The sequence below is a fragment of the Pseudophryne corroboree genome, chromosome 8 (genome assembly GCF_028390025.1).
Source record: "Pseudophryne corroboree isolate aPseCor3 chromosome 8, aPseCor3.hap2, whole genome shotgun sequence".
Taxonomy (NCBI): Eukaryota; Metazoa; Chordata; class Amphibia; order Anura; family Myobatrachidae; genus Pseudophryne; species Pseudophryne corroboree.
In genome coordinates, this window is record NC_086451.1 from 49212893 (window position 1) to 49225862 (window position 12970).

The 12970-nt window shown below is 43.1% G+C and overlaps 1 protein-coding gene across 6 annotated transcripts in view; it reads right to left on the reverse strand.

The window, feature by feature from the left end:
- Positions 1 to 485: 485 nt before the first annotated feature.
- Positions 486 to 12970, reverse strand: part of LOC134948397 (uncharacterized) — a 245576-nt gene continuing 233091 nt past the window's right edge. For 5 of the 6 annotated variants that reach the window (XM_063936340.1, XM_063936338.1, XM_063936339.1 and 2 more), the window contains 3 exons: positions 4697 to 4930; positions 2436 to 3872; positions 486 to 2214 (listed from right to left, as the gene is read on the reverse strand). In XM_063936340.1, coding sequence (XP_063792410.1) covers positions 2174 to 2214; positions 2436 to 3872; positions 4697 to 4844 — 1626 coding nt within the window. In that variant the 5' untranslated portion in view covers positions 4845 to 4930 and the 3' untranslated portion in view covers positions 486 to 2173. Of the gene's footprint in view, positions 2215 to 2435; positions 3873 to 4696; positions 4931 to 7328; positions 7437 to 12970 lie in introns of those variants that run through there. The other variant, XM_063936343.1, reaches the window with a different exon arrangement.

Sequence of the window (12970 nt, forward strand, 5' to 3'; positions counted from 1 at the left end):
TATGTACTATAATTAAAATAAAGTAAACTTTTATTGCACTTACAAGTGCCACCAGGAAGACAGCAGGCTGCAGAGAACGCTAGACAGCCATTAATAATACTCATGCAGCTTAAAAAAAAAAAAAAAAAAAAAAAAAATTTTTTAGTGGAGGGGGTTTCTGGGTACTCGGAACCCCCCTGGGTGCGCAACTGCAGCCCCCTTGCAGCCACTTGAACACCCCTTCTGAGACATTTTTATTACCATTTGCTGTTCTTTCCAGTGCAAATGATTGTTTTACATTACCAGGTATTTTATACTAGGAAGACAGTGGCTGCAATGAGCTCCCATGGACTGGAAGTCTGCTATGTGAAAAAAATAATAATAAATCACCTCAATAATCCCAGCCTCACCTATATACAGTATATCATCCTGCTTACTCCTAAACATAGCCCCAATTTACTATTTCCTGCAGATGCAAATTCTTTTTAAATTGCACTTACCAATGGCAACTAAAAATATGTTGACTATTAAAAAAGCAATTGCACCGACTGTGAATCCTCCATCATTATTTGTAGCGATTCCTAGCAAAGAACCTAGGAAAAATAATATATATTAGGCTTTAGAAATCACAGAGAAAGATCATTGGAATTAGTCCTTGCAGTGTTCTCCATATTACACTAATAATAAATACTATATAGATTCCAGGAGACTTCTCTTTTAAATTTCTCCACAAAGTTACAATGAAATGTGAAAACTACGATGGTATTTAGATATTATTTGATATTACTGATTCATTCTTCACAGAAAGTTGATAGCCTGGCTGGCAATTAGGGATGAGGAAAACTTTATAGATGATACTTAAAGGAATTGATTTAGTGTATAGAATTGAAGTATATAAATCTTATAGCATGTATTCATTATGCCATGGGCTGTTTATATGTAGAAGAGTTGATTACATTGCGTTTACTTATATTATTATTATTATTACATTTTATTTATAAGGCGCCACATGTGTTTCGCAGCGCCGTACAAAGGACAGTACAGGGGACAAAACATTGCATTACAGTAAATAAATAACAGAAATAGAGTACAGGTAACAGAGCACCACACGTTCTCAAGACATAGTACAGCTAAGATGTAAGTATTGAGGGAGTGATCACCGTACTACTAGGGGCTGGTGGTCATAGATGGAGATGAGCCTTTACTAGCAGGATAAAGATGGTCGTTGAGTAGGGGAGAGCTGTGAGTGAAATGTGTTGAGACGAGGGATTAGATAACAAGAGGAAAGAGGGCCCTGCTCTGAAGAGCTAACAATCTATTGGGGAGGGGCAACAGACAGATGACAAGAGGTGCAGGCAAGTGGGAGGTAGCCTGATGGCAGTATGCAAGCAAAGCTGAGATGTTCACGGCATGAGGCAGGGGGGGTGGAGGCGCGGCTTCAGCTCTGGGTTATGCATCAGAAGGGTACGCTTTGATGAATAGGTGGGTTTTTAGTGCCCGTTTGAAGCTTTGCAAGGTCGGGGAGAGTCTAATGGAGCGGGGGAGTGCGTTCCACTGAAGGGGTGCAGCACGGGCAAAATCCTGAACTCGTGCATGGGAAGCAGTAACCAGGGCGGTGGAGAGGCGACGGTCATTAGTCGACCGTAGGGGGCGGGAGGGAGTATGAAGGGAAAGGAGGTTGGAGATGTAGGGAGCAGTGGAAATCGAGATGGCTTTGTATGTAAGGGTGAGGAGTTTGAAGAGGATTCTGTAGGGGAATGGGAGCCAGTGTAGATTTTGTTGAAGGGGAGTGGCAGATGTGGTGCGGCGTGAGAGGAAGATAAGCCTAGCTGCGGAGTTCAGGACAGATTGGAGGGGAGCAAGATGGGAGCAAGCGAGGCCAGTGAGGAGGACATTGCAGTAGTCAAGACGTGAGATGACCAGTGAGTGGATGATGAGTTTAGTTGCACTCTGGGAGAGATATGGCCTGATACGAGCAATGTTGCGTAGCTGGAAACGACAGGATTGTGCCAGAGCTTGGATGTGGGGTGCAAAGGAGAGGGAGGAGTCAAGAGTGACGCCCAGGCAGCGGAGTTGGGGAACGGGGGAGATGGTGGTGTTGTCAACAATGATGGAGATATTGGTCGGGGGTGTTGCTCTGGATGGGGGGAAGATGATGAGTTCCGTTTTGTCCATGTTTAGCTTTAGAGAGCGTTCAGACATCCAGGAGGAGATTGCAGAGAGGCAGCGCGATACCTGAGAGAGGACAGAGGGGGACAGATCAGGAGATGAGAGGTAGAGTTGTGTGTCATCAGCATAGAGGTGGTATTGAAGGCCAAATGAGTTAATGAGCGCACCCAGGGAAGAGGTATACAGGGAGAACAGAAGGGGTCCAAGGACAGAACCCTGAGGGACACCAACAGGAAGGATGGAAGGGTGTGAGGTGGTGCTTGAGGCAGACATTATAGATTTCTTACCTGCAAAACGCAGCCATACCCATGTCGCCCAGATAGCAGCATAACAAAATGGCAGAACTGATCCAAATCTTCGACCTCCTTGGACATCAATTCTACAGACATACAGCTGCATAATAGCACCAGGTATAAGTACCCAAGGAATAGACAAATGTGCTTGGATTGTATGGTCCAATGAACTCTGGATGGCCGCCAGTGCTGCTAATCCATTGCAGATGTAGAACAGGGGATCGGAGGAGCGGGAGCGGAGATTTTCCTTCATGTCCAATTCCTGCTCAGACTTTTGCAGGTTTCGTCTGCACCAAAACAAGGCATCCTGAAACTTGGCACTTGATATCACTATGTTCCCAATGGGTATTAGTACTTTCTCTGCAATTGAATTAACAAGACTGGCAAATGATGTGTAAAGGGAAACTACAGTAAATATGCTGCAAGTCACTCCAAAGAATATGTAAGCAGCTGCACTTGGTATCTGCTGGATTGTGGATATAGTCATGAGGGCAAATGCAGTATTGTGAGTCACTTCTAGAATGTCTTTATTTAATGATAAAAAGCAGAACACACATGCCGCAGCCAGAAAGAACCAGTCACCAACCATCAACTGTCTGCTATTGGAGACATTTCCAGGTGTGAGAACAACTGTAACGGTAAACTCTTCCCATGACTTCACCAGCCAGAAGGTACCATGGAAAGCAAATTTAGTAGCATGGTAAACATCATCCCGTAGATAACTGTAGTAGCTAGAACACAACTGAGAGATGACAATGATGCTGATCCATATGGAACCTACATAGAATGTCTTCATGTATCCAAAGCAGTAGAATGCCATAATGAAAGGAGAAATGGAGTCACACAGGTAACCTAGTGCCATTGGTTCAGCATACTTTGTATTTTTTTTCTTTTCTTCTCCGGTATTTTTTGAAGAGTTGCGATTGGCAGAACCCAGCAGCAGGACATTGAAAAGAGAATTACCAAAGCCTGGAAGAACATATTTCTGAGTGATGCCTTTAAGTAGAAGAGCTCCTGCCCCATAAAGTCCACATAGCACTATTATTAACTCCAGTACACCAGAGACTACCAGGGCCCAGCGACCAAACAGCCCTATCGCCTCAAAGATCAGTGTTAGTGTAAGGGCCCCAAATACAAAAGGCATAATATAGTTGACTGTCGCTGAGCAGAAAGCCAGGATGAACGCAATGAAAATATAAGCTACCAACCCAGCCACTGCACCCTCATTAACTGGAATCTGAGGAAGGGTTGGCACAGCTGAGCTATTGTGAGAAACTGATTCTGAGCCCACAATGATACGAGTAGCCCCATAGCTGCTCCACAAGGCAGAGAAGGCCAGGAATGAGGTGCCACTTAAATGGTCATACTTTCGAAAGGACAGGAATCCCGCAATGAGCTGAGTTACACCTCCAATTAGGATCAAGTGAACACCTGCAAGGTTTAAATGAGAAAGGAAATGACATTTTAGATTATATATGAAATGCTTACTGCTGTCTGAAGCCTTTCAGAGACTCCATAATCTAGAACGTGTTAGTCTCACAGAAATATTTCATGAATATTATTATTTAAAAACACGGACTTTACCTGCCTTTTTCAGTGCTGGTTTTAGAGGCAGAGAATCACTTATAGAATATGATTATAGTGATAGTGTTAATCTGATAGTGATCTATATAGACAATGCCTGAAAAGTCTCAAAACGTGGATACTGAGTAGAGAGGATCAGACTTTTCATGCCAATTTGAAATTTGATTGAAAATCCAGGACCTGGAGCTTCAAGATTGGGTGTTTGGCACGACTGGAGCCACAGAGATTTATCAAAGCTTGGAGACAGATACAGTGGAGAGAGATAAAGTATCAACCAGACAGCTCCTGTTATTTTTCAAACACAGCCTGTAAAAAGACATGTGCTAATTGGTTAGGACTTTATTTCTCTCCACTTTATCTCTTACCATGTTCTGATCATTCTCCTCCTGTGCATGAAAACACACCAGTATAGGGTGGGCTGTAGATTCAGGGGGCATAGTTTACTGGTCCCTCCATGTACAATAATACACAGTACTTAGAATAAATATGGTAATCATTCTTTTACAAAATGATATAGTAGCCTAGAAGAACTAAATCACTAAAGAAACAGACATATACGAGAGACAAGAAAATCTATATTAGTAGGATTCAGAAACAAAAAAGAATACAGAAACACCTAGATTACATTTTAGTATTTACATTTCATGTAAATCATCCAGCTGGAACCTTACCTGCGAGAATGTTTTCCACTCCTCCAGCAGTAATAGAGGTGTTAAACAGAGAGAAGTTTTGCATACAAACGAGGAAAGCACTAACGGCATTTGCAAGGAGCCCCAACGCAGCAGGTTCACTGTAAAATACTGCAGGAAATCCCTCCATGATAATATGCTCTATTGAAATGACTTGCTGAAAACTGTTCTTCACCAATATATGTATTCATCCAAATATGTATTCCATTAAATGTCCTGGGAAAAAAGGTTTGATCCATCATTATTACCATAAGCCAGCATTAAATATTAGCTGTTCTGTAGAAATGTGTTTATATGCATACAGTCAGGAAAAAATACTGTATCAGCAAATATGTTGTATTTTACAAATTCTTAGAAATTATTTCATAAGCATGGTCCTTTACATTCCTATTGCTGCTATCATTCTGGGGGCTAGCATGTAGGAACTGAAGGTGATGCCTCCATCATTATGGGATCTCTTTACCAGTGAGCAGCAGCACATTTCTGTTATATCAGGGGTGCCAATAGGGGAGGGTACCAATTACCTGGGCCCAGGTCTGATGGGGGGACCCTGAGGGCCCCCCGCCCCCACCCCTTACCTGGCAGGAGCAGCTGCAGCTTTTCTCATCAGCCCAGCACATGCTGCTGTCTGCTAGGCTGCAATGTGGCCAAGAATGCGCTTCAATATATATATTTTTTATGTATTTTTCGCTCCTCCTGTGAGTAGATCACACACCCTGAAAAGTACCTGGGCCCGGCCAGGCTCTCTACTGCCCTGGATATCACATGGCAATAGTTGTCAAAAAAGTTCGGAAACCACTGCCTTATGGTATTTTGAATCATGGCGCCCTAGAGTATCAGAAGTTTTTTCACGGCATCCGTATGCCAAAAGTTTGTTACGGAAAAATTCAGAAAAAAAATAAAATGAAATAGGTTGTGTTTATATGACATCCTTAGCTACAGTTATATGGTAAGGAACAGGATTGTTCACGTATTTATGATTGGAAGTCACAAGCACTTCATTTTCCTGTTACATTGACCATAAATGATTTGAATTCGTTCTGGACCACCAGCCCAGTGCGCCCCTGCAACTGCCCCGAGGCACCCCAGGGTACTATGGCACCCAGTTTGGAAGCCACTGTCATACGGATACAAGACAGGAGTAAATGATTGTTCTATGTACAGTTATGATATACTGGCTACTACAGATGGAACCCTGCTCATCTATCCCTTTAATAGGATTAACTGAGACTGGGCAGTCAGACTTAATCCCCTGCTGTAATGACCTAGTCCCCTGATGTATTGTTTTCTCTGTATTGTATTGCAGCTGAGAACAATAGATATGCTAATAATCCTTGGTGCACCTAGGTACAGCAGAGGCTAGATGAGCAAGGCTCCATCTGTAGATATATCATCGCATATTTGGAAACTCATTATCAGCAGATCCTTTGTGTAACTTGTTCACAAGACAGGTGTCCCTGCAATCACTTAGACTGTCAGCAGACAGACTATTCTATGTGACATGTAATAAGTAAAACGTTCTTATATCTAGTATAAGTGTGCTGGTCACCTCCCTGTAGTAGCACGTTGTACATGGTTATTTTTACTGACCAATGTTTTCATTTTTAATTTTTTAACTATTTTATCAAACACAACCTCCAGGCATACACTTTAGCATCCTTCATTTATATTGACATTCTTCTAAGAGTATTAATATGTGAAACTGAACATGGAAGGAGAAATATAACCAGTGAGAAAATCTAGCATGAGGAAATATGTGTGATATTCCAGAGATTTGTTTTACTTTGGATTTCAGGTATATGATTTTGGGAGCTATTTATCAAAGCTCGAAGAGATAAAATTGTGAGAGATAAAGTACCAACCAATCAGCTTCTGCATTACACTTTACAGACAATGGGGTAAATTTACTAAGATGGGAGTTCTATTTAAGATGGGATGTTGCCTTTAGCAACCAATCAGATTCTACTTCTCATTTATCTAGCACCTTTTAGAAGATAATACATGGAATCTGATTGGTTGCTATGGGCAACATCCCATCTTAAATAGAACTCCCATCTTAGTAAATTTACCCCAATGGGTCTATTTTACTAAGTGATTGGTTGCTATGGACAACATTTCCACTTCTGAAAACCCTCACCTTAGTATATATACCCATTAATGTTCTCTGATCTCTCACTACAGAATAATCTGTAGCAGTGGAAACAATATTGCTCTCAATATAACTCAGAACTTCTTACTTTTGGGAAACCATTGCAGCAGGTGTATGTGTTCTTGCCTCAGAATTGTGGAGAAACTAATGTCACATTTGTCTTGACCAATGAAAGTCTTAAAGGGGCCTTGACCACAAGTGCACCACTGTCCTGTCACACTGCCTGAGAATGGGGCACACTATGCTGTTTCTGCCACACCATGCAAGCTTTTTCTCATTACTGGTCTCTATATTTTAATATATATAGTAATCCCCAAATACTTTCATAAAAACAGTAACTGAATCAAAACTAAAGGCAGACACACCAGGTCATACAAACAATTTGTCAGGAAACATTGCAGTTATGTAATTTGAACATTGCACATATATACAATACATAGCAATACACCAATAGCAAAGTCCTACCTTAAAATGCAAGGTGCAGAAATGTATTTGGGACCTGTTTTCCAGGGAGCAGCTGCTCTATTCTCTTGTACAGCAGCCACTGCTTGCTGAGTGACTGTGCTGGAGAGACTGGTTTTATAGTCTCTACTACAGTATCTCTGAGGGTGGAAACTTTCTTAACCCATTAGAATTTCCAAAGTGTTATTGTTTCCTGCTGCAGATAACCTTACTCAGTAATATATCTCCATAGACTTCCTCATACTGTGTGACTATGCTAATCTATGATATCACCTGTATCAGGAGTTATTTATAGTATAATAGTTCTATTCTGGGAGAGTCAGCAATTAAATGAGGCAATGATGGGTTTATTTTTAATATGATTTTTTTTTCCATTTCCTTACCTATTTCATAACCTAACATGTTTATCATTACATAAATAAACCTTGTTGGTAATCACAACTACCATATAACATAGAAACAAAGATTAGAACAGTAAATGGATGTGTGCAAAATTAGGTCAAAATGTTGTTCCTTATTCCCTGTACGTTATACCCAATACTATTTGGTGGTGTACTCAGGGTTACACAGTACCTGGTCTTTTTTGGTGGGAACCAAATTAAATTCTTTGATATAATTTCAGAAATGAATAACAAATGTATATGTATATCTAGCCAGGGTGTGGATCTTACTATGGATCTTGGATCAAATTGTATCTGTAGGTACTGTAAGTAGTGGCACCTTTTCCTCATAGAAAAAAACACTGTTTATACTATATAATTATGTATTAATATTCACTGAACAATAATAATAATAATAATTATTATTATTATTTTCTTTATAAAGCTCAATGTAGTTCTCAGTGCTGTAAATTGTGATACAAACACAGTAAACTTGCAATGACATGAAAGAAAAGATAAAGATGACCTTGCCCAAGTGACCTTACAATCTACAGTAAGTATCAGTTGAAGCTTTGGTATGTACAGTAGTGGACTATCCAGTCATTGTTCTTGGATACAACCACTGTGCTATTCTTGCCTCCAGGCAGTTGTCACATACAAGTACAGTACTAGTCCTGGCTTTGGGCAATTGAGAACCACAGACAGCACAGCAGTTCCTGGCAGTAATTACAGGTGTAATGCTAGTTTCTGGTTGGTGGGAGTTAATTATTACAGGCATTGTGCCAGGTTCTGGTAAATTGGTCATTTCAGGTATAGTACCAGTTTCTGGCTCTGGGAATTTGGTAATTGCAGGCATTGTGCAAGGTTCTAGCTGAGGGGAGTTGGTAATTACACACTTTGTGCTAGGTTGTGGGAAGTAAAGGCATTGTGATAGGTTCTGGCTTTGGGAAACTGGCACTGTATAGCCATCTATAGTACTAGTTGGTAAATATAGACATTGCTGGTTCTGAGAAGTCGATAACGCCAGTTACTAGTACAATCTGTCGAAGTTGGAAAATATTACAGTACACACATTACGTACAAACTCCACACAGATGGCCTCTGTGTGCATACTTGTTCTGCCGTGCGTGTGCATATTCGCAAGTTGCGTATGACCGTTTACACGGTCCTGCGTATTAGCGTGTGGTATGAGTAATTACGGTAGCATTTGTATTCGCATGGAAAAGCCATAAAGACATATCTCATATAATTTTTTTTTTAATATAACAATTTTTATTGAAGAGAAGGCACAGTGGGTCATACAAGCATTATTTGATTGAACACAGATCACATGAAAAAACATGATGTAAAGTTGTTTTGAACAGGATCGTCATGAAAAGGAAATGGTACAAAGTGCGGTATATAAGTGGGCACAAAGGGGAGAAAACGATATATGTCAATCATAAAGAACATGTGGCTCCATTACCCATTGAGTGCATCTCAGGGACGTGCAGTCAGGGGAGGCAGTGCCTCCCCTGTCATAATGATTAAAATAATAGAAAGAAGATACTTCTGACACATATTCTGTGTCATAAGTATCTGCTTTAGCCATAATATTATTTTAATCATTATTATCTTTATAAAAATCTGTTTTTAAAGTGTTTTGGAGGCACCTTTCTTGGTGCCTCCCGATGTCAGCGTGACAGGGCCGGAAGCAGGGAGCGGGGCCAGGCAATGGACAGCAAAATCCCATTCAAAAAAGCCCTGTAAGCGGCACCTAGTACAAGTGCCGCTTTGACAGGGGCGTGCTTTCAGCCCATATGAAAGCACGCCCCTGTCACTTTAGTCAGAATCGATTGTTCGGAGGTTGATTCGGGAGGGGGGCACAAAGGAACATGCCCCGCCATCCCCGGCCGCCCGTCCCCCAGCCTATCCCGCAGCCCGCCCCTCTGTATAGTGACAGACCTGGTAGAGGGGGGTGCACGGTGCCGTCAATGTCTTTCCGTTAGCCGGAGCCTACACACTCACAGTACACGCACCGCGGCTGGCCACAGAAATGCGGAGCATCTGGCAGCAGTTCCCTGCACTGGGCACGTTTGACAGGAGCCGGAGATTCTCCCTCTCCACCCACTTGAAGCAGCACGGGACGGGGGAGCATGAGGTGAGTGCGGGCTCTGCTGCCCCTGTGCTTCCACCCTCCTCAGTCCCCACAGCTTACATAGCCACATACCCTAGCTTCCTGCCCTCACCCCCTCCATTCACAGACATGCTGCCGATCAGGGGGTTCTGGCTGCAGACCCTCACCTCCCCCAAATCTGTAATGTGTAAATGGGGGCTCTACCTGCCGTACTGTGTAAAAAGGGACAATGCCTGCCGTACTGTGTAAAAAGGGGACAATGCCTGCCGTAATGTGTAAAAAGGGACAATAGCTGCCGTACTGTGTAAAAGGGGACAACACCTGCCGTACTGTGTAAAAAGGGACAATGCCTGCCGTACTGTGTAAAAAGGGACAATAGCTGCCGTACTGTGTAAAAAGGGACAATGCCTGCCGTACTGTGTAAAAAGGGACAATAGCTGCCGTACTGTGTAAAAAGGGGACAATGCCTGCCGTACTGTGTAAAAAGGGACAATGCCTGCCGTACTGTGTAAAAAGGGACAATGCCTGCCGTACTGTGTAAAAGGGGACAACACCTGCAGTAATGTGTAAAAAGGGACAATAGCTGCCGTACTGTGTAAAAAGGGGACAATGCCTGCCGTACTGTGTAAAAAGGGACAATGCCTGCCGTACTGTGTAAAAAGGGGACAATGCCTGCCGTACTGTGTAAAAAGAAACAATAGCTGCCGTACTGTGTAAAAGGGACAATAGCTGCCGTACTGTGTAAAAGGGACAATAGCTGCCGTACTGTGTAAAAAGGGACAATAGCTGCCGTACTGTGTAAAAAGGGACAATGCCTGCCGTACTGTGTAAAAGGGACAATAGCTGCCGTACTGTGTAAAAAGGGACAATAGCTGCCGTACTGTGTAAAAGGGACAATAGCTGCCGTACTGTGTAAAAGGGACAATAGCTGCCGTACTGTGTAAAAGGGACAATAGCTGCCGTACTGTGTAAAAAGGGACAATAGCTGCCGTACTGTGTAAAAAGGGACAATAGCTGCCGTACTGTGTAAAAAGGGACAATAGCTGCCGTACTGTGTAAAAAGGGACAATGCCTGCCGTACTGTGTAAAAAGGGACAATAGCTGCCGTACTGTGTAAAAGGGGACAATAGCTGCCGTACTGTGTAAAAAGGGACAATAGCTGCCGTACTGTGTAAAAAGGGGACAATGCCTGCCGTACTGTGTAAAAGGGACAATAGCTGCCGTACTGTGTAAAAAGGGACAATAGCTGCCGTACTGTGTAAAAAGGGGACAACACCTGCCGTACTGTGTAAAAAGGGACAATGCCTGCCGTACTGTGTAAAAAGGGACAATGCCTGCCGTACTGTGTAAAAGGGGACAACACCTGCCGTACTGTGTAAAAAGGGACAATGCCTGCCGTACTGTGTAAAAAGGGACAATGCCTGCCGTACTGTGTAAACATGGGACAATACCTGCCGTACTGTGTAAAAGGGGACAATGCCTGCCGTAATGTGTAAAATGGGGACAATGCCTGCCGTACTGTGTAAAAAGGGGACAATACCTGCCGTACTGTGTAAAAAGGGACAATGCCTGCCGTACTGTGTAAAAGGGGACAATAGCTGCCGTACTGTGTAAAAGGGACAATAGCTGCCGTACTGTGTAAAAAGGGGACAATGCCTGCCGTACTGTGTAAAAAGGGACAATGCCTGCCGTACTGTGTAAAAAGGGACAATGCCTGCCGTACTGTGTAAAAGGGGACAATAGCTGCCGTACTGTGTAAAAGGGACAATAGCTGCCGTACTGTGTAAAAAGGGGACAATGCCTGCCGTACTGTGTAAAAAGGGACAATAGCTGCCGTACTGTGTAAAAAGGGACAATGCCTGCCGTACTGTGTAAAAAGGGACAATAGCTGCCGTACTGTGTAAAAGGGACAATAGCTGCCGTACTGTGTAAAAAGGGACAATAGCTGCCGTACTGTGTAAAAAGGGACAATAGCTGCTGTACTGTGTAAAAAGGGGACAATGCCTGCCGTACTGTGTAAAAAGGGACAATGCCTGCCGTACTGTGTAAAAAGGGACAATAGCTGCCGTACTGTGTAAAAGGGACAATAGCTGCCGTACTGTGTAAAAAGGGACAATAGCTGCCGTACTGTGTAAAAAGGGACAATAGCTGCCGTACTGTGTAAAAAGGGACAATAGCTGCCGTACTGTGTAAAAAGGGGACAATGCCTGCCGTACTGTGTAAAAAGGGACAATGCCTGCCGTACTGTGTAAAAGGGGACAATGCCTGCCGTACTGTGTAAAAAGGGACAATGCCTGCCGTACTGTGTAAAAAGGGACAATGTCTGCCGTACTGTGTAAACATGGGACAATACCTGCCGTACTGTGTAAAAGGGGACAATGCCTGCCGTAATGTGTAAAATGGGGACAATGCCTGCCGTACTGTGTAAAAAGTGGACAATACCTGCCGTACTGTGTAAAAAGGGGACAATGCCTGCCGTACTGTGTAAAACGGGACAATGCCTCCCGTTCTGTGTAAAAAGGGGACAATACCTGCCGTACTGTGTAAAGGGGACAATGCCTGCCGTACTGTGTAAAAGGGGACAATGCCTGCCGTACTGTGTAAAAATGGGACAATGCCTGCCGTACTGTGTAAAAAGGGACAATGCCTGCCGTACTGTGTAAAAATGGGACAATGCCTGCCGTACTGTGTAAAAAGGGACAATGCCTGCCGTACTGTGTAAAGGGGACAATGCCTGCCGTACTGTGTAAAAATGGGACAATGCCTGCCGTACTGTGTAAAAAGGGACAATGCCTGCCGTACTGTGTAAAAGTGAGCTCTACCAGGCGTAATGTGTGACAGGGATTCTACCTGGTGTAATGTGTGTGAGTGGCGCTACTGTGCGGCGTAATTTGAATAATGGAGACTATTGTACAGCTTAATATGCATTGGTATTATTTTGTGGCCACACCCCTATCCCCATGAAGCCATGCCCCTATATTTTTGTTGCGCGCACTGGCCCTATTTTAAATATGAGGAGGGGGGGGGGGGTGCCAATGCTGTTTCTTATACACTTATACGACTGTCATGTCATATAAGATTTCCTCCAACCTCCCTGCATCCTCCCCGTTGGCAGGATAGTATTAGATATATCGTATGCAGTTTCTTTT